We start from the raw sequence: 21,011 nt of genomic DNA on the forward strand, positions 1-21,011 counted from the left end.
GTGATACGGAGATCACAGGGGGAGGGAGGCGGAGGAGTGAGAATGAGACTGCATGTTAATGGCACTGATTTTGGAGTGAAAGCTTATATAAGGCCCCCCCGACTCACAGCCCCCTCCCTCACTGCCTGCAATGCAGCAGCACGACACGTACCACACACAGATGCATGCACGTATGTGCGTGCATTGCACGCATATACTGTATACATGCATGCACGCATGCACACTGTGACACATGTGTGAGCCGCAAAACACTATGTACCCTGCAGATGTCAACACAATAGTGTATAATTATCCAACCTGTCACGTGTTTTTTTTATTCATTATTGCCTGTTACAGTGCCTCTTTGGCAAACTGCTGTATCTGTAGCAGCGGGTGGACAAAACAAAAGATGCAGACACAACACCCTCACATGGCATGCACGGTGCACTGCTCGTGTTGTTAGGCTCGGTGCTGTTCTCCCGGCGGCTGCAGCGCACTAATGTTGTTATAGAGGAGCGCCAATTTGCCTGGACCAGCAGGCATAACCCATTAAGACATGACGCCCATTCTAAACTTGTGCACGAAGTGACACGTGATGAGCTTGTATACTGTATCTGCTATTCTCTTTTATATCCAACCAGTGTCCTATATATATATATATATAGGCCTATAGCTGAAATCTAAACATGACACAGATGCTCTCTCGGGTTTTAATGGGTTAGACGGGAGAGCAGTGGAGCCGTACTAATGAGCAGGGTTCCATTTGTGAAGAAAAGAATCAGTAACTTAAAGGTCAGGTCTATAATGCGTTATAATCACATTTATATTGGCTTATAAGGCTTCATAACACTGGTTATAAATGGGTATAATTATAATTAAGAACGTATTAGCTCAGCTGATTATAAACGTTTATAACAAGCATTATAAGTTTAAAGCATTATATATAATGCTTTATAACTGTTTTTTGCTTTATAACTGGTTTTGTTGTTTTGAATGTTATGCTATCTATATGCTCCTGCATTGTCTGTAAGGAAGCCAAAACAGAAATAAGTTTTACTCTTATGTACCTGTACACAAGATGTAACAATAAAGTACAACCTTGAACCTTGATAAAGCATTATAAGTGCATTATAATGTCTTATAAATGTGCTTATAATGCATTATAGACCCAATCTTAATATACAGTGTTACAAAAGAAATCACAACCACTTAAGCCCTATATTTATATGACAAAAACTGTAGCTCGATCATTGTTTAGACTTCTATTGTTTTGTACAAATTTGCCGAAAATAGGGATGCCAGGGTCAATGTGGTCAACCTTTACCTTTTACCTTTTTTTTTTGTAAACTTTATTTTTACATTTCTTCACATGACAATACACATGTACGCAAGAGAACACACAAAACACACAAACATATACAACCCCCCCCCCCCCCCTCCCCCCTACAGTACATTTTTAACAAGCATACCAGAAAAGTGTACTTCCCAAAAGGTGTTTAATTCAGTCTGACCAGATCCAGGAATAAAGCATATCCCCACCGGCGATAAAAAGACGCGCAAACACACACGCGCACACGCACACCCACACACATGCACACGCACTGCACACACACACACACACACACACACACACACACACACACACACACACACACACACACACACACACACACACACACACACACACACGCACACACACACACACAGATAATGCAGACTCGCTAATGGGGATGGTTCCCCCTCTGTGGAAGCTGCAGGTTGTGTGTAATGCTCCCTGCCATTCCGCCTCCCAGGGAGGCCCATGGGAGCCAGTGTTGAGCATCACATCTCTTTGATCTCCAAACTGAGACGTACAGGAGTTCAATTCATGAGGAAGGGCAGAACGTTACGAAACCAAATAAATAACCTAACGTAACCATTATATTATTTGTGCCAGGACCCCCAGAAGAGAAGAGTTTTCTAAACATTTTTGAGAACCACTGTTTTCTGAAAAACATAATATTATGTTGCTATATAATATACTGCAGCTAAAATCTGAAATTACACAGATACTTCCCATGCATCTCCGTTTAAACAGGTTAAGGTCAATTATTGATCAGGTGTGTGCGTGCATGTGTGTGTGCGTGTATGTGTGCGTGCGTGTGCTGATGCAGTTGTCATATATATATTGCATTGTGACTTAAGTTGTGAAATATTGTATTTGATTTGTGATTTAAGTTAAAGGTAGATGACTGTTTTAAGTGCCATTAACTGAAACATAATAATGATAAAATGTAGTGATTTGATTTGTAATGAAAAACACTATACACTGCTATGTATGAATGTAAATCCATTATTGGTATAGTCTGAAGCATGTTGACCAAAAAAAGTATCCTGTTTTGTAACTGATGTCTAACATAATGTGCATAATTAGACATAATTAACATAATTAGAACAGCCATGAAGTGTACTGTTGTTACTTGCCTTTCTGTGACCCGTGTCATCCTGGCGCCCCCAACCTGTTTTAACCTCTCGTTCGCCAGACGGCACAGTTTAATGTGGAACATTTCTCAGGGATGCACAACTGGTACGCCTGCTCCCACGCACGCCCCACCTTCTGCAACGTATGCAGGGACAGCCTTTCTGGGGTCACCTCCCACGGCCTCTCCTGCGAAGGTAACGCACGCATGAACACACACACACGCACGCGCAGGCACACACACACACACACACACACACACACACACACACAGTTTGATCATGTTTTGGTGTTCGAGGAAGCTCCGAGCTCTACGCTTCAGAGACGAAGCAGAAGTGGCATCATCTGGCTTGTCATGTGAATGTCACAGCGCGTCTCAGATGGGGAGCGTTTGATGTGCCGAGAAATTACTGTTCAATGAGAGGCGAGCGACTAGTAGGGAGGCGCGGACAACGTGGAAGGGCTGAGCGGAGAGAGCGGAGTCGATCCCGTGAAATTGTCACGCTCGCGTTCGTTTCATGCACACAGAGCTGGATTGTGGTCAGATTCGACACAGCTGAAGCAGGCATAGCTCGCCTGCCGTTTACTCACGGAGCGATTGTGTGTCCGTGTATTTACACGAGAAACCCAGTGTGATCCTGCTGATCCAAGCGAGTCGTTGTGTCGCTCCCGGTCTCTGAAAAGCCCTTATAGATTGGCTGTTTTGTCATAAATCAGGTGTGCGAAGCACCAGTGGCGTATCCAGGAATTACGTTTTGGCCAGGCAAGATATGTTAATTGTCGCACAATCGTAGCACTAAAGGTTTTCAAAGAGATATACCTGCCAGACGAGTGGGATACAAAGGCTGAAAGGCTTGCATTTACATTCCAATGGGTGATTGAGGGTCGCGCTCTACCGCAACGGCCAATCAGCTGTCCATTTTAATAGTTCTCAGGTCTTGTTTTTGTCCTCTTTTTTCTCATTGTATGGATTTTGGCCAGGCCAGAAATGGATTTGGACAGGCGGACGCCTGCCCTCGCCTTATTGTAGATACGCCTCTGCGAAGCACGTGTGTGAATGCGAAGCCAGCGTACGCCTTTTGCGGGGCTGTGGGCCAATGCACCTGAGTGCATGTGTTCGCGTCATGCCTGCATAATGCACCACTGTACACATCATTAGGTGTTGACTGAGCCCCCGTTAATGCACTGGCTCTGTTGAACCGCCGAGCTAAAGACCCGCTCCGTTTGTTGTACGCTTGTGTGTCGTGCCTTAGCATCCTGTTCCGTGGGTGTTTTATAGTCACCGCACCACGCCTTGGCTGTGAAGGTGCGAAGGGGCGTGGGAGGTGCGCTATTTTTTGCTACGTGTCAGCTGGTGCAATTTAAAGTGTGGGTGACAGCAAGCAGAATGTAATGAGCACCATCTGCATATCCTTTAATTCTAATTAGGCGCGCGCGCGCGCGCGCGCGCGCGCGTGTGTGTGTGTGTGTGTGTGTGTGTGTGTGTGTGTGTGTGCGTGTGCGTGGGCAGTAGCCAAACAGCTTCTCTATTGGGCTCATTATCTACTACAATGAATTCCCTCTCGTCCATAAACGGGAGAGAGGGAAAGACAAAGAGAGAGAGAGTGAGAGAGGGAGAGAGATTGAAAGGGAGGCATAGAGGGCGAGATTGTCTATTTACTGTTTAGATCTACAGTAAATGATCCCATAACGCTGACAACCAACAGAAAGCTGTTTGTTTGCGCAGTCAATATAATATAGATATAGAACTCAATGTGTAATTGATGCAGACAGACACCGTTCAATGCCGCTCATTCAGCACCTATGGATGCTATATTTGCTCTGGGCCTGGAGTAGGAGGCAGAACGAGAAGGAGCATTGCCTGTGTGACGTGTGTATGTGTGAGAAAAACAGAGAGAGGAGGGAAGTGTGTCTATTAGGAGGTGAGAGCAGCCAGCCAGACCACTTCACAGCAATCAGTGCTGCTTCTATTTCCCTTCGATTTCCTGCAACAGGACAATCGATGGGCCGATCGATCTGTACTGTCCTGCCGCAAGTGTGTGTGTACACACACACACACACACACACATAAGTGTGTGTACGTGCACGCAAGCACACACAAACACAGCACACACGCAAATTCATGTGGATACAGATACAAATTGTCTGTGTCTCTCGCTCACTCCAGTCCGCGGTAGACAGTGCATGGCCATTAACAGGCTGTGGTATCACGTCCTCTACATTCTCATAATGTTCTCCTAATGCTCCCTAACAGCATTTGGCGGTAGGCTAGATTGAGACATTGATCGCTGCCCCCGGATATGCCTGACTTGGTTTGGCTCCAACTCGGGTTCCTGCTGGTTTTAAACGGAACGCTTGATGCCGAGTGACACCGAAAGTCTATCTGCACAACACGTGCGTCTGTCTGTTTGTGCGTTCATTCATGTGTGTCTGTATGTGTGTGTGTGCTGGGTGTAGCTAGAACCTATATCCTGGGCACAGACATTATTCATGACTCTCTGCTAACTTCCTAAGTAACTTCCATAATGGAGAAACTGTACAACCAGCCCCAACCGTTCACCAGCCCATGCATTGTTATGTGAAATCTTCACATGACATTTACATCTACCTCGTTGGGCTCCACATGCTCCTTCAGAGCCACTTGAGTTAAGTGCATTGAGGCTCCATGTAAAGCACAACCACTTCCACAATCCGCTCCACTACGGTGGCCGTCGTCTGATCGGGCCGAGGAGTGTCAAAGTCCTCCTTTTTGAGCTATTGTTTGCTAGAAGAAAAAGACAGACTGTCAGACAGGAACTGATATAAATAGGAAACCGGCTCATCTCCGTATGTGTTGACATCATGGCAAGGAGGCACCGATTCCCATAGGCAACCATGATCCAGCCGGACCCTGGATACAGCCAGCAGGGAACACTGTATGTCCTCTTAACTGTGAGCTACAGGTTTTTTTCTTGTGGCAGGAATGGAAAACTGGAAGTTGTCATTCCTTCTAAAAAAGAGTCAAATGTTCAGTTTAATCTTGATTGCATTTATCTTGCCAAATATAAACTAATAATGAAGGACTTTATTGCTAAGTGTGTCTGTGCAATTACCTAGATTCAAATGTACACACATAAAACACAGAGCAAACTTGAGTTATGTTATTAAATGGCCAAACAACCAAGGCTATTTTCCCCAAATAGCACAGTCATGCCCCCCCAAAAATATCACCACTTTGGATGGAGTATCCATTGAATGGGTTGACTCCTTGGCGAAAAAGCTAAAATTCACACTGAGGTTCTTCTATAGAATTAAGTCGTGCTTTTCCACTGCTTCTCACAAAAGGTCACAGGCCTCTTTGTTTTGTCTATTATTATAACATCAATAGGAATGAATTTAAGATCCTTATGGGATCTAGACAACGCGAGCGCAAGGCATATGCGTCGGAGGAGGGAAGATACTGAAATGTGGCTTGTGCTGGCACTATGTGGCTTATCGCCGCGTTGCGCCTGGTGGAAGATAGGGCCTGATATGCGTTGCCATTTAGATGTTGGTATTAATTAACATCTTCATTTCTGCAGAAAGCTGAGTGACAACTGTATTGTAGACACACCTGTTTAGTGTGTACCGGTATGCACTTTTCGGTCAGGTAAATGGTATGTAACCATTTATTGCAACAAATGGAATACAGTTAAACTTGCCGTTAATGGCTCCAATCTTAATGTTCCCTAAATGTTGCTCAGCAGTATGCACAGGTGCGGGCAATAGAAAGACATTTAATCAGATTGACTTGTGTCATAGAAACTTGAATGCAGTTTAACGTTAAAGCCACATTGAATTCAGTTTAGAACCATGCAAGCATTGAAATTAAGTACTGCAAGACTCTCTGAACTATAAGGTGGAGGCTGGGGTGGCGGCAGCAGCAGCAGCAGTGTGTGGCAGCAAAAATCCAGTGTGTAGGAGGGAGACGCATTTAAACGGACTGCCTTGTTGAGGGAATGAGGTGTGATGATGATGAGGTGTGAGTGTGTAGAAAAGCGTGGCTGATTGCTTTCAATCAGCAGACTGACAGCTGATTACAGCCGAGGCGTACACGACTCCCGTGCCCCGCATGAACGAATGCATCGCTTCATATTCGTCAGGGTCCGTATCTGAGTGTGTGTTGCTCTCACAAGGATTAATTCAGATATGGAGAACATGGAGTTTGCTGATGCTCTGGGCTTTCTCAGCCTGGCTAGGCTGTCTAGCTGCTGGGCACAGATACATGGATTGTTGCCTGAGGCGTAAAGCTAAGCTCTCTGTTCTGCAGCATGGCGCTCAGCTCACTGTCAGATACAGCACAATGCAGGCAGGCTTAGGCTATAGGGAGGTTAGCAATGTCCACTCACAGGTCATTGCAGCATGATCCATAATGATAATTTGACAGGCTTCAATCAATGATTGGATGGGCTCTTGCCTCTTTCTACTTATGCCTCAGGAGTGATCAATCTGTCCTGATTTGCTTGGAGCTCAGGAACACGGCTACAAAAGTCCATATGATTTATGTTGTATAATATGAAATCAATACAGATCAACTGGTGGAAATAATGACTTTAGCATACCTCACTCACATCTTTAGGTTTTGCTTACATTATTCAGTGGTCTAATGTACTTTTTATGTGTCCATGTCATCATACTTTTTAAATGTAGCAATGATTGTTATTCAGACTGATGTTGTGTGGGTGTCTTTTTGGTTTTGTTTTTCAGTATGCAAATTCAAAGCCCACAAACGCTGCGCTGTGCGAGCCACCAATAACTGTAAATGGACCACTCTGGCTTCCATAGGGAAGGACATCATCGAAGATGAGGATGGGGTAAGCTTGAGTGTGGGATGTCTGTGTGTGCGTGTGTGTGTGTGTGTGTGTGTGTGTGTGTGTGCGTGTGTGCGTGCGTGCGTGCGTGCGTGCGTGCGTGCGTGCGTGCGTGCGTGCCTGCGTGCGTGCGTGCGTGTGTGTGGGGGGGGATCCATGTGTGTGTGTTTGACTCAGGATTTTAAATGTGTCTTGAGGAAAAAACAGCGAGCCACGGGGAAAGACTAAACTGACACTTTGATGACAGCGGGAAGCATCTTTCCATCCTAACCATTCATGTGTGTGTGTGTGTGTGTGTGTGTGTGTGTGTGTGTGTGTGTGTGTGTGTGTGTGTGTGTGTGTGTGTGTGTGTGTGTGTGTGTGTGTGTGTGTGTGTGTGTGTGTGTGTGTGTGTGTGTGTGTGTGTGTGTGTGTGTGTGTGTGCGCGTGTGCGCGTGTGCGTGTGTGTGTGTGTGTGTGTGTGTGTGTGTGTGTGTGTGTGTGTGTGTGTGTGTGTGTGTGTGTGTGCGTGCGTGCGTCCTGCAGATTGCCATGCCCCATCAGTGGTTGGAGGGCAACCTGCCTGTGAGTGCCAAGTGTGCGGTGTGTGACAAGACGTGTGGATCCGTGCTGAGACTGCAGGACTGGCGCTGTCTCTGGTGCAAAGCTATGGTAGATTATCAGCCACATACACACAGTACACTCCTTTTTAAATCAATTAAGACACTGAGGCCAATTCTACTAATGCCTTGTAAATCAGTTAGCTCTCAAACTATTTCGTAATTCAAAATTATATATATATATATATACTGTATATATATTTATACTGTATATATATAGTGCCAAGAAAAAAGCTGCACGGCATGAAGTGACACTACTAATGACACAGATGCTTGCCTGGTCTTTATTTAGATTATTTTGTCAAATAGTACACAACAATACAAGACATCGAATGACAGACAAAGATAAATAGGCCTACAAAAGACACAAAAAAGGACACATGAGATTGATCAGAAAGCAGGGATAGTTACTGTATGAGTCCATTAGTGAAAGATACGGTACGGTTCGGTTGCACCATAGCAGCCAGATGTACAAAACATAATACTCAACTGTTGTCAAGCACTGCCAGGAATGGCATCCACAATGCTGGCCCGGTCTTAATGGGTTAAATTAATTAATCAAAATGTCAAGTCATTATCAGTTTTGGACTCTTTTACTCTTGTGGAATAGTCTTCTGCCATCGCGTTTAAACAACACTAAAGAGTACAAGACAATTCTTGCTCCTGTGACTTAAGAACAGATAATGGGGGAGGAAGTGCAATAAAATCCTATAAAATATCTAATTATTATTGTTTTATTACAACAGAGAATTAAGAGCTCTTTGGTAGTGTTTTTGTTGTAATCTGCAAGCCTCTAAAGCCGGGTTGGAAAACATGTCAAATAGCAGGATAATCAGCTTGCAAGAGTTTATATCTCAACACATACAGTATATGCACATGCACCTGTGCACACACAGCAAAGATACCATGTCAGATAATGCATGTCATGCAGACCTCGCAGTCGGGTAACTTCGTCGGAGTGCCTGCTGTTTCTGTCATGATTCCTGTAAAAAAAAAAAACATTCGCTTTGACGTGACCTTTTGTTTGTGTTTTCCAAGCATGAGCTGTGTTTGTTCTTGCAGGTTCACACGGCCTGCATGGATGTGTTCCCGCGCAAGTGTCCTCTGGGCCAATGCAAAGTCTCAATCATTCCCCCAACAGCACTCAACAGCATCGACTCAGACGGTAGGCACGGCACAGACACACAATCACACAACACAATCATTGACTAAGGTGGCACAGACACAGTACAATTCTCCTAGTGTAACTCTGAGGCTTCATATACACATATCAAACGAACATTCTCTGTTCCGTCTGTGTTTCATGGCCGCCTCAATGGTTTTCCAATGGAAGTCACGTGGTTTGATTGCCCCCTTCCCCCCATCAAACACAAGTGTTTGGTCAAACCACGTGACTTCCATTGGAAAAGCATTGAGGTGGCCATGAAACACATGACGGAACACAGAATGCTTGTTTGATATGTGTGAATGAGGCCTCAGAATGTACAAATATACACTCAACAAATGTGCCATCCATTTGGTTGTACATTTGTACACTCAGAGTTAAATAAACCACACACAAGAGTACATGCACACTCGCTCACGTTCCTGAAAGGCTGATGGGACGATTGTCCCTAATTGATGCCTGCGTTTAAGAATGCGGTGAATGAATACGTTTCACCCCCATTTGGTTGGCTGAGGTCTTGTTGCTGAACTCTGACCTTTCTATCTGTGATACTGGAGGGGGAGGGAGATGAGGGAAGAAAGTGTGGTGATTCACTTTTATTGTATATTATATTATGTTACTTGAGAGCTAAAGCTAATATTATTGTTAGATGCACACGCTTGTTTGCTCCCTTTGTGCAGTGAGAGGGAGAGCAGTAGGTGGTGTAATTGGCATCAGGTGTGTGTTCCAGGAAATTGCCTGTGTCTTTTATTAATAGCCATATCTCACAGGTGCTCACACATACGTACCATACCAAAACAACTGCTAATAATAGGATAACACCGTCACCATGTGATGCGTGCATGCGTGTGTTTGTCATGTTAAAGCCACTGAAGATGGGGATCAGTGCCTGGGAGCCAGGCCCACATAAATTATGTGTGATTGGATTACTGTTGATGAACCCAATACTATGGCTCACACGCACGCACGCACGCACGCACGCACACACACACACACACACACACACACACACACACACACACACACACACACACACACACACACACACACACACACACACACACACACACACAGCCAATCAAAGGCTGACAGCACCAGCTAATTGGAAGATAGATAGAAGGTGGAGAGAAAAGGATGATGCAGGAAGCCAGAGAAGCGATAATGTGATTTATTCAGAAAACAAAAACAAAAAAAACCCAATATCCCTACATGTCTTTCTGCTTTCCTTCCTTCCTTCCTTCCTTCCTTCCTTCCTTCCTTCCTTCCTTCCTGTCTGTCTGTCTGTCTGTCTGTCTGTCTGTCTGTCTGTCTGTCTGTCTGTCTGTCTGTCTGTCTGTCTGTCTGTCTGTCTGTCTGTCTGTCTGTCTGTCTGTCTGTCTGTCTGTCTGTCTGTCTGTCTGTCTGTCTCTCTCTCTCTCTGTCTCTCTCTCTCTGTCTCTGTCTCTCTCTCTCTCTCTCTGTCTCTGTCTCTGTCTCTCTCTCTCTCTCTCTCTCTCTCTCTCTCTCTCTCTCTCTCTCTGTCTCTGTCTCTCTCTCTCTCTCTCTCTCTCTCTCTCTCTCTCTCTCTCTCTCTCTCTCTCTCTCTCTCTCTCTCTCTCTCTCTCTCTCTCTCTCTCTCCCTCTCTCTCTCTCTCTCTCTCTCTCTCTCTCTCTCCCTCTCTGCATCACGTGCCAGGATCCCCTCTGTCTCTATAGTGTCAGTTAGTTAGTAAGTGGCTGAGGGCTGCGTACAGCACGTGCTGGAACGTCGTGACTCCCCTCCTCCTCCCCTCCCCTCCCCCACCCTCATCTCCCCTCCCCTTTCTCTTCCATCCTCACGGCTTGCTCTCTGTGACAACAGAACAGAGAGAGAACAAGAGAGGCGGGCGACAAAAAGGAAATAATTGAGCAGAAGAAAAATACAAAATAAAGCACGGGTTTTCAATATGGTGCTAAGGGGGGTTTGTTTTCATAATGTTAAATAATAATGAAAATATTATTGCATTGCAATCGGACACTTACAGTAGATTAGATTATATTTCCCTCGCTTCTTTTTCTTTCATTTCTTTAAACACATTTCACAATAGGGGGCCGCTGCCAGAGGCTAGGACTATTTGGGGGTACTTGGCATGGGAAAAAAAGATATAGAAGATGAGGAGGAAGGAAGAAAAGAAATGAGGAAGGACAGAGAGGGGAGATAAGAAGACTGAGAGCGAGGAGAGAAAAGAAACAGAGCGATGAAGAGAAACGGAATGGCAGCGCCTCCCGGGGACTGTCACCATCCTCCCCTCCACACACACACACACACACACACACACACACACACACACACACACACACACACATACACACACACACATACATACATACACACGCACGTGCACACGCGCACTCACGGCACGCACACACACACAAGCACAAGTACAGTATACGCACAGAAACACGCACGCACGCACGCACGCACACACACACACACACACACACACACACACACACACACACACACACACACACACAGACACACACAGACACACACACAAACCTTAACTATTGTGGCAGTGTATAAATCGGCCTTCAGTTCAATTTCAGTTTCAGTTTATTTTTATATTTCACCCCAATGGGTCTCTGTGCACTTCACAACAACAATACACAGCAAAAAACAGCAAAAAACACAATAGCACAATAACACAATAGCAAGGAAACACAGTAAAGCATAATAAAATGTGTCAACACACATGGCTGAAACAAGTACCATGCGATAGGACACAGCTATAAATCATCAACAGATAGGTGTAGAAATACGTTCAGAAAATCCATTAATACAACATAGGGTTTTAAAACCACAGGGAAGGTGAATATAGTGGTTTCAGTGAAACCACTTATTATGCTGAGCACTTGTGTGCATCAGGTCTCCACATTATACATGTCTGTCTGAGTGTGTCTACTGGGTATTAGTGTTGTGTGCATTTTATAGCATTTGCTGTGCTGTGCACTCGGCACAGTGCCGCCCGCCGCTAGGCATACGCACAGTACGCACTGTGCATAGGGCAACACGTCGATGGGTGGGGTGGGGGGGGGGGGGGTGGGGGTTGGGGGGCACCAAAATGTGCCACGTCATAGAGTGGCCTCCAAGTACTGTGATAATCGGTACTACACCAAGTACAGGTACACTGGAAAACGGGTACAACAGGTATTGCATAACATGTGACAATAAAGATGATTCTTGATTCTGATTCTGACCCGAATATTAATAATCCGTCTATAAATGCACAAAATCTCTTTCTATCTATTTATCTGTCCTCTACTCTCAACAGGCATTGTTTCCTGTGGGCGTCACAATATATTGAATCATTTGTTTATTTCTGTCATTTCAGGCTTCTGGAAGGCTACCTGTCCCCCATCGTGTGCCAGTCCCCTGTTGGTCTTTGTCAACTCTAAGAGCGGAGACAACCAGGGGGTGAAGTTCCTACGCCGCTTCAAACAGCTCCTCAACCCTGCACAGGTGTTTGACCTGGTTAACGGCGGGCCGCACCTAGGGTAAAGGAACATAATACACATATTGTACACACACCAACACACAGTTAGAAAAATCCTTATGTGTATGTTCTTACTGTCTTCTGGGTATCTCTGCTATGTATTAGGGTCAATTTATTTATTTAACTTTTGATTAATTTGCGATCATCCTAAATCCAAAATAAGTATTAAAACGTTAAAATCAGTTTTATTACACTACAAAGTTCTGCAGTCATATGAACAGTGTGTCTGGTGTGTCTCTGGCAGCCTGCGCCTGTTTCAGAAGTTCGACAACTTCCGGATCCTGGTGTGTGGCGGGGACGGCAGCGTGGGCTGGGTGCTCTCAGAGATAGACAAACTCAACCTCCATAAGCAGGTACCAATACTGTGCATACTGTACAGTGCTCTTGCACACATGCATGCACATTCTAACACCTATTGGTTCGACACTGTTGTACGACAAAGTAGGCCATTCATTTTCCAAAAGAAATATTGACAGCAACGATATCTATGTCAGATATACTAAACACCACACCCATTCTGAACGCACCAGCCATTCAGTACCTAACAGGCCTAACCTAACCCACCCCTCTGTGTCTGTGGTCGTCAGTGCCAGCTGGGCGTTCTGCCCTTGGGCACGGGGAACGACCTGGCGCGGGTGCTGGGCTGGGGCCCCTCGTGTGACGACGACACGCAGCTGCCCCAGATCCTGGAGAAGCTGGAGCGGGCCAGCACCAAGATGCTGGACCGCTGGAGCATCATGACCTACGAGATCAAGATCCCGTCCAAGCACAGCTGCCCCACCACGCCTGAGGGGGTCGATGACTGCCAGGTAATTAATTACGCCAGTGGCTCGCATGTCAAGGACCCACCCAAAAAACTGAAAAGAGTATGTGCCAGGGACCCCCAAAAGAGAAGATTTGTGTAAAAAAAATATGTTCAAGATTTGTCAATTACGTATTTTTGACAGCCGATATCCAAGCTGATCTCCAAGCTCACCTCGCATCACTTTGTGATGCGCTGTGAGCTTGTAGATCGGCTATTTTTGAAGTATAGAATATGGTTAAAGTGGCTAAAATGATTATGATGCAATATTAGCTAATGTATGGTCCCTGAACCCCACTTCGACAGCTGTTCATAATGTATTGCATTTAGCACCGTGGTGCTAGGATCAGGTCAAACTAAAGGAAAAAAAGAACACCTGTGTGTGAACTAAGTGGTGCAACTATACTTTTATAGTTACTGTACTGTACTGTACTGTACTGTACTGTACTGTACTGTACTGTACTGTACTGTACTGTACTGTACTGTACTGTACTTGTATTGTTATAGTTATAGTGATCAGTGTGAATGGGCCTGTAGGCTGCTCAACAGTGCCACTTGAGGTCACCCAATGGAACTGTTCATACCCCAAACAGACGTAGACACAGAGACACAGAGACACAGAGACACATAGGGACACACAAAGCCAGTCATTGGAGCGGTGTGCACCACTCAAAAATGCTTATGTTATGTGTTTGGGGGTTCTTTCCTCTTGGTTCAGTATTCACAGACACACACCAGCATTCACTTCTGTGTGTTTTTCTTGTGTGTTTTATTTTTTTGCTACAGTTTCACATATCGACCTATGAAATCTCAGTAGCTACCCATCTTACCAAGATCCTCAACTCTGACCAGCACTCTGTGGTCATCTCCTCTGCCAAGTGAGTGACAGGACTCAATCCACTAGAGAAACATTTCTCCAAAAGCTCATAGTTTATACTCCATTGCACAATGATAGATTAGTTCTTGTCGGCAATTGACACCGTTGTACAACTACAGACAATAATATTATTTTCTTTCCCCGTTTTGCAGGGTTCTGTGTGAGACAGTGAAAGACTTTGTTGCCAAAGTGGGGAAGGCCTACGAGAAGAGCACTGAAAATGCAGAGGAGTGTGATAACATGTCTCTCAAAGTGAGCACACACACACGCACGCACGCACACACACGCACACACACACACACACACACACACACACGCACGCACACGCACACACACACAATTCAATTCATGCACAAGAGGACGCACAGGACAATTTGGTTCCATTTGTACACTCAGAGTTATGGGGGTCTAGAACATTGATCTAGACCATTGTTTGTCTGTGTCTATGTACAGTACATCCCTGTATGTCTGTCCCAATTCAGTAGAGTGCATACTGTAGTCTGTATCTCAGACAGGAAGTGGGCGCTGGACATCTGTTTGGTCCAGCAGTTTGCGAGATTAGCCCTGAACAAAAAAAACATAATCCCCCCTTTGCCTATGGCCTGGTGGAGATAAGCACAGCTCATGCCACTACAATGTAGGACACTACAATGTAGTGGCATGAGCTGTGATGTGCTTGATGTCATGAATCTGAACCTCTGTCCATGAAAGCACAAACAAGGAAATGCCTGGTGAAGAAAACATGAAAGTGAAACTATTGATGACAATAGCTGTCCGTTGCCACAATGATGCTATATAAACGTTGACGTAAATACGCCTGCTGAAATTCGCTGTAACAATGCTAGTTGAACATCTTCCTTGGTACCCAGGTGTTGTTACAGGTAGTGACCTGTAACAACACAAGCTGAATTGTGTTGAACAGCACCATAAACACCCTCACTACATTCTCCCTCCTCCCCAGTGTGCCATGCTGAATGAAAAGCTGGACTCGCTCCTCCAGAGCCTCAACGCCGAGTGCCAGTCCCTGCCCCCACTCCCCCACTCCACTCCCCCCATCGTAGAGGAGGAGCAGGAGGACGAAGAGGAGGACGAAGAGGAGGAGGCCAGCGAGGAGAGCCTGACGGAGCTGAAGGAGAAACTGGAGCAGGAGGAGACGGAGAAAGACGGAGGCTCCCCGCGCCGGCTCTTTAAGGAAAAAGAAAAAGAGCACCTGATGCTGAGAGCCAACAGCCTGAAGAAAGCTGTGCGACAGATCATAGAACAGGCAGAGAGAGGTACTCAGTGCTGCTCACATACTGTAGCTGTGCAACACAACACAACACAACACAACACAACACAACACAACACAACACAACACAACACAACACAACACAACACAACACAACACCACAGGCAGAGAGAGGTACTCATAGCTGTGCAATACAACACAACACAACACAACACAACACAACACAACACAACACAACACAACACAACAAAACACAACACAACACAATACAATACAACACAACACCACAAGCAGAGAGAGGTACTCACATAGCTGTGCAATACAACACAACACAACAGGCAGAGAGAGGTACTCACATAGCTGTGCAATACAACACAACACAACAGGCAGAGAGAGGTACTCATAGCTGTGCAATACAACACAACACAACACAACACAACACAACACAACACAACAAAACACAACACAACACAATACAATACAACACAACACCACAAGCAGAGAGAGGTACTCACATAGCTGTGCAACACAACACAACACAACAGGCAGAGAGAGGTACTCACATAGCTGTGCAATACAACACGACGCACAGAGAGGTAAACTTATTACATAACTGTGCAACACAACACAACAGGCAGACAAGGCAGGGTACTCACATCCATACAGTATAACATACAGTAGGCCCCTTTTCCACCGGGGTTGAACCGGTTCCGTTCTATTTTCCCACATAATTTTGAACCAGTTCCAAGTGTTTCAACTGAAAATGTTCTTGCCCTGAACTGGGAACCTGTCACTATTCTACAGGTTGGAAGATGCAGATGTGATATAAACAATTGCAAAGGCAAGCAAAAAAAGAATCATTAGAAAAAAGAAAATAAAGGGGAAACTGCAATTGACAATTGAATTTCCCCCGTCAAATGGACACTTTGACTGGTCATATTTCACACATTGCTGGCCAGGCCTGGCATCAAACACGGGGCAACTGGGGACTCCTGTTCCCCTGGCGGACTCTCTCCATGGATTTACCGATTGTAGAACACAAAGCAATGTTTACATTTCTCCTCTTTCTCCATTCAGTGCTGGACGAGCAGAACGCCCATTCAGAGGACACGGAGATGCCCTCTCCCCTGGAGTTCAGGAAAGACATCGTCGAGGAGGAAAACAGAGACAGCGAGAAGGATGAAGACACCAAGGAACTGGAGGCACTGCCATGTGAGTGCAATACATTCATTATTATTGTACCGCTTTGACCCCAGGGTCAAATCAGTGACAAGTCTGCCCAGCTACCAGCATGTCATTGCTTGTACCTGTAAGAGTGGGTGACTAATAAACCCCTCCAGACTCAGCCCTGTTGCACTTCCACTTCCCCGTCCGGTCGGCTAGTCCCGATTCCATTTTTAAGATGTTTACTTGGTGAGAACTTGGCTGTATTCCAAACCTGTTCCTATTCCAAAGCTCTCACCTTGCCGGCTGTGCCGCCCCTCATTCTAAGCGACGGCCACCCTCACCAGTGGCTCACCTCCAATATTGTAGTTAATATTGTAGTTTAATTTCTGGTTTGATATATATTGAAAATAAATCTTTTACACACTGTTGTAGTGACTTCTACTTTAAAGTGGCTCTCTAACAACAGTGCTGCCTGTCACACTATACAGTCACAATAAATCAGAGAGTGACTTGTTGCGCAAAGTACCAACGAGCTGGCCGGATGTATGGAGACCCGGGATGACTGGAAGCGACGATGGAAGGCTCGTCTGACGACCTAGAGTGTGTGACTTGTTCTAAGAGCTACTATTGAGGAGATCACATTGGATATGTACAGTGATATATGATGCCACCTAGTGGAACCTGCGCTCCCTGCGTCTCCCATTCACCCAGACACATAGCTAATGGAAAAAAAGTGCTGACGCAAATCATGTTTCCTGTCATAAATAAGCTGAAGTATTAGTGTTAAAAGTGCACAGAGAAACTGTCCTCTGTGATATTCCACCTCCTGGGCCAGGCCAGGCTGCCTATCTTTCTATCTTCAGTCGCCACTGACTGCAGGCAATGGAGAGCTCTGTTTAATAATACATGGCTTCACCCATGGAAACTGTGATGTGGTGCAGCAGCCTTTATCACGTCATGTGTGTGTGTGTGTGGGTGTGTGGGTGTGTGTGTGTGTGTGTGTGTGTGTGTGTGTGTGTGTGTGTGTGTGTGAGAGAGAGTGTCTGTCTTTATAGGATGTGTTATTGTCTCTGGGACAGAAGCTCTTCCTGTTTATCATGGGGGCTGCTTCCTTCCTTCCACACATTTTCCAGCATGGGCGTGGGGCGCTTGGGTGGCGGGGTATCGGTGTCCCTCCTTGTTTCCTCTCCTTGTCTCTTTCCTCTCATTGGTACCCCACTACCCAGTTGGACTTGCTAAAACAAACAGAGCAAGGACACACCTAGTGAAGGAAAGGAGTCAAAGGACACAAGTTACAACCCGGCAACCTATTTCGGTCTTGTCATTATAGTCTTTTTTTATGTCAACATTTTCAAGTAGAAGATATTTACCTGTTTATGTAGACTATAAAATGACATTCACACCCCTCTCCCTATATTGGGCATTTCATTATAGGTGAAGATTTTTCACAATTTCCAATAGTAAAAATGTACAGCGAAGAATATAGGACTTAAGTGGTTATGGTGCACACCTTGTAATGTTGACAATGTACCTCATTGACCATGATCAGAGTCCCCCAGGGGTCAATACTTGGTCCCATCCAGAATACAGACACTTGTATCCAAGTGGTCAAATCCATCCTTCCCTGAAGAGGAGTCATTCCCCTTTCCTCTCTCATCCTCCTCCATCTCACATCATTTGAATCCTCCAGTTTAACAGAGAAGTAGAATAGAGTAGAATAGTCCCCAATCCTTTCGGATGTTTTTTGTCACAGCAGCCATTGGATTTTTCTATGGCGCTCGGGGAGCAATTAGGAGTTAAGAGTCTTGCTCAGGGACACACATCGACATTGCTGGCCTGGCCCGGGGCTCTGGCTCCCCAGGCGGGCTCAATAACCACTCAGTTATGACCGCCCCAGAAGCAACGGAGATGATCCTCAATGAAAATACTGCTGGCAAAATGGTGGGCAAACAAACTGAAACAAAAACTGCGTGTGACTGACTGTTTGTGTGTTGTTCCCTGTCCAGCTGCCAAGAGCCCGTGTTCTCCTACGGAGAGGAGAATGAGTCGTAGCACACAGTCATGTGGCTCCTTCTCCATAACACCCTTCACCACCAGCAAGGAGAACCTGCCTGTGCTCAACACACGGATAATCTGCCCTGGTACGCACGCACGCACGCACGCACGCACGCACGCACGCACGCAAGCACGCAAGCACGCACGCACGCACACACGCACGCACACACGCAAGCACGCACGCACGCACACATGCACGCCAAGACATACTCACAAATAGGTGTCAGTTATTGCCACTCTATCATTTTCACTACAATTTACAATTTACAATTTAGGCATTTAGCAGACGCTCTTAATCCAGAGCGAATTACATTAGGCAAGAACAAAAGCATGGGAATACATCACATATATAAAATGCATTTATCATGAAACATGTGTAAGCACGTAACTAGAACATATCTATATAATGACACTATACATATAAACTATACATATATACTATACTATGCTATACATACTATGAGGTGCTATGACTACATACAATGCAATAATTGTGCTGTCTACATGACATGCTATAAGTCTGTTTCAAATGCCCAATGCGTCACTCACTATAGGACTACAAAAGCTAAAAGGCACGCATTGGAGCTTCAAATACTACTCGAAACAGCCGCAGCCTCCTGTGAAAGAATTCCACCACTGGTTCAACTTTCCTTTTTCACTCTGTGTTTCACTGTGTGTTTTGCGCAGGTTTGCGTGCTGGTCTTGCTGCCTCCATTGCTGGCAGCTCCATCATCAGCAAGATGCTACTGGCCAACATTGACCCGTTTGGTGCGACGCCCTTCATTGACCCTGACCTGGACTCACTGTAAGAACACTGTTAGACTGTATAAACCTGAACCCGACCAAAGCTCACAACACGTTGCAACGCAACACATTGTGTGCTTGTAGATCAGCCTATGACACGCCCAAAATATGGATGTCAAGTTAATAGTTGTCAGTCTGTCTGTCTGTCTGTCTGTCTGTCTGTCTGTCTGTCTGTCTGTCTGTCTGTCTGTCTGTCTGTCTGTCTGTCTGTCTGTCTGTCTGTCTGTCTGTCTGTCTGTCTGTCTGTCTGTCTGTCTGTCTGTCTCTGTCTGTCTGTCTGTCTGTCTGTCTGTCTGTCTGTCTGTCTGTCTGTCTGGGCCCTATCTTGGGCGCGCCTTACCCTTTATCCCTAAACTTATTTGGAGAGAGAGCGAGTGCATTTTCCGGCAGCGGAACACCCATGGCAGTCGGCAGTGTTTCTCGGCGGCATCAGTCCGACACTCTACCCCAAACCATTACCCTAACCATAACCGCAAGCATGACGCAACGCATGTCGGACCAAACGCACTGCAGCGGAAGCGTGCGGCAGTCGAGTGTCATAATCCCCCCAGTTTCCCTGGCAGTGTGTAGGGATAAGGGGTAAGAGGTGGCGCAAGATATAGCTGTCCGTCTCTCTCTGTTTCTCTCTCTCTGTCTCTCTCTCTCTCTGTCTGAGTCTGTTACACTTGACATGTACAGTATGTGAGCTGTCTGCCATTGACTGTGCATGTCCCCCACCCAGGGAGGGCTACATGGAGAGGTGTGTGATGAACAACTATTTTGGCATCGGCCTTGATGCCAAGATCTCCCTGGAATTCAACAACAAGAGAGAGGAGCACCCAGAGAAATGCAGGTCAAACATGCCTAGTGTTCGGTTTTCCACCCATACAGTACATCCATACATATAGTACAAGTTCGATAAGGAGCGATATTGCAACACAACATAGTGTTATGTATTGAATTTATAAACGTTAAAGGTTTTCGGCAATTAGACTCCATTCAAATAACACCCATCTGTTCTATTGTTTGTCCGTTGCTTACCGCTTTTCCCCTTCCACTCCCATCCCAGAAGTCGTACCAAGAACATGATGTGGTATGGAGTTTTGGGCACAAAGGAGCTGCTGCAGAGAACCTACAAGAACCTTGAGCAGAAGGTCCAGTTAGAGGTGAGACAGGAAAGGATAGGCTTGGCACACTCTGACTCTACGACTTGTAAACAGCCTTTTCTCTTTGTCCTATATCAGCGTCCGTCTGGGATATCATGTCCATGAAGTCTAACTTAGTGTGTGTGTGTGCGTGTTTGTGTTTGTGTTTGTGTTTGTGTGTGTCCGTCCTAGTGTGATGGCCAGTACATTCCCTTGCCCAGTCTCCAGGGTATTGCGGTGCTAAACATTCCCAGCTACGCTGGTGGGACCAACTTCTGGGGAGGCACCAAGGAGGATGACGTGAGTAGACTTCTAACATCCTGCATCCTGGATGATAGAGCTGTGGGTTCTCTGACAGACTCCAAACGGCTAATTGTCCAATGCACTCCAACATGTAGTTGTAGGACCA

At 45.7% G+C, this 21,011-nt stretch overlaps 1 protein-coding gene across 4 annotated transcripts in view; it reads left to right on the top strand.

Annotated features, from left to right (window-relative positions):
* dgkh (diacylglycerol kinase, eta) overlaps window positions 1-21,011 on the top strand; it is a 69,952-nt gene that overhangs the window by 35,276 nt on the left and 13,665 nt on the right. For 3 of the 4 annotated variants that reach the window (XM_079519236.1, XM_079519235.1, XM_079519237.1), the window contains 16 exons: window positions 2,502-2,634; window positions 7,163-7,269; window positions 7,792-7,917; window positions 8,928-9,030; window positions 12,384-12,546; window positions 12,790-12,898; window positions 13,133-13,354; window positions 14,134-14,225; window positions 14,377-14,476; window positions 15,186-15,498; window positions 16,530-16,664; window positions 18,626-18,760; window positions 19,362-19,479; window positions 20,200-20,310; window positions 20,527-20,623; window positions 20,795-20,902. In XM_079519236.1, coding sequence (XP_079375362.1) covers window positions 2,502-2,634; window positions 7,163-7,269; window positions 7,792-7,917; window positions 8,928-9,030; window positions 12,384-12,546; window positions 12,790-12,898; window positions 13,133-13,354; window positions 14,134-14,225; window positions 14,377-14,476; window positions 15,186-15,498; window positions 16,530-16,664; window positions 18,626-18,760; window positions 19,362-19,479; window positions 20,200-20,310; window positions 20,527-20,623; window positions 20,795-20,902 — 2,172 coding nt within the window. The remainder of the gene's footprint in view (window positions 1-2,501; window positions 2,635-7,162; window positions 7,270-7,791; window positions 7,918-8,927; window positions 9,031-12,383; window positions 12,547-12,789; window positions 12,899-13,132; window positions 13,355-14,133; window positions 14,226-14,376; window positions 14,477-15,185; window positions 15,499-16,529; window positions 16,665-18,625; window positions 18,761-19,361; window positions 19,480-20,199; window positions 20,311-20,526; window positions 20,624-20,794; window positions 20,903-21,011) is intronic. The other variant, XM_079519238.1, reaches the window with a different exon arrangement.

Source organism: Electrona antarctica (genome assembly GCF_951216825.1).
Source record: "Electrona antarctica genome assembly, chromosome: 13".
Taxonomy (NCBI): domain Eukaryota; kingdom Metazoa; phylum Chordata; class Actinopteri; order Myctophiformes; family Myctophidae; genus Electrona; species Electrona antarctica.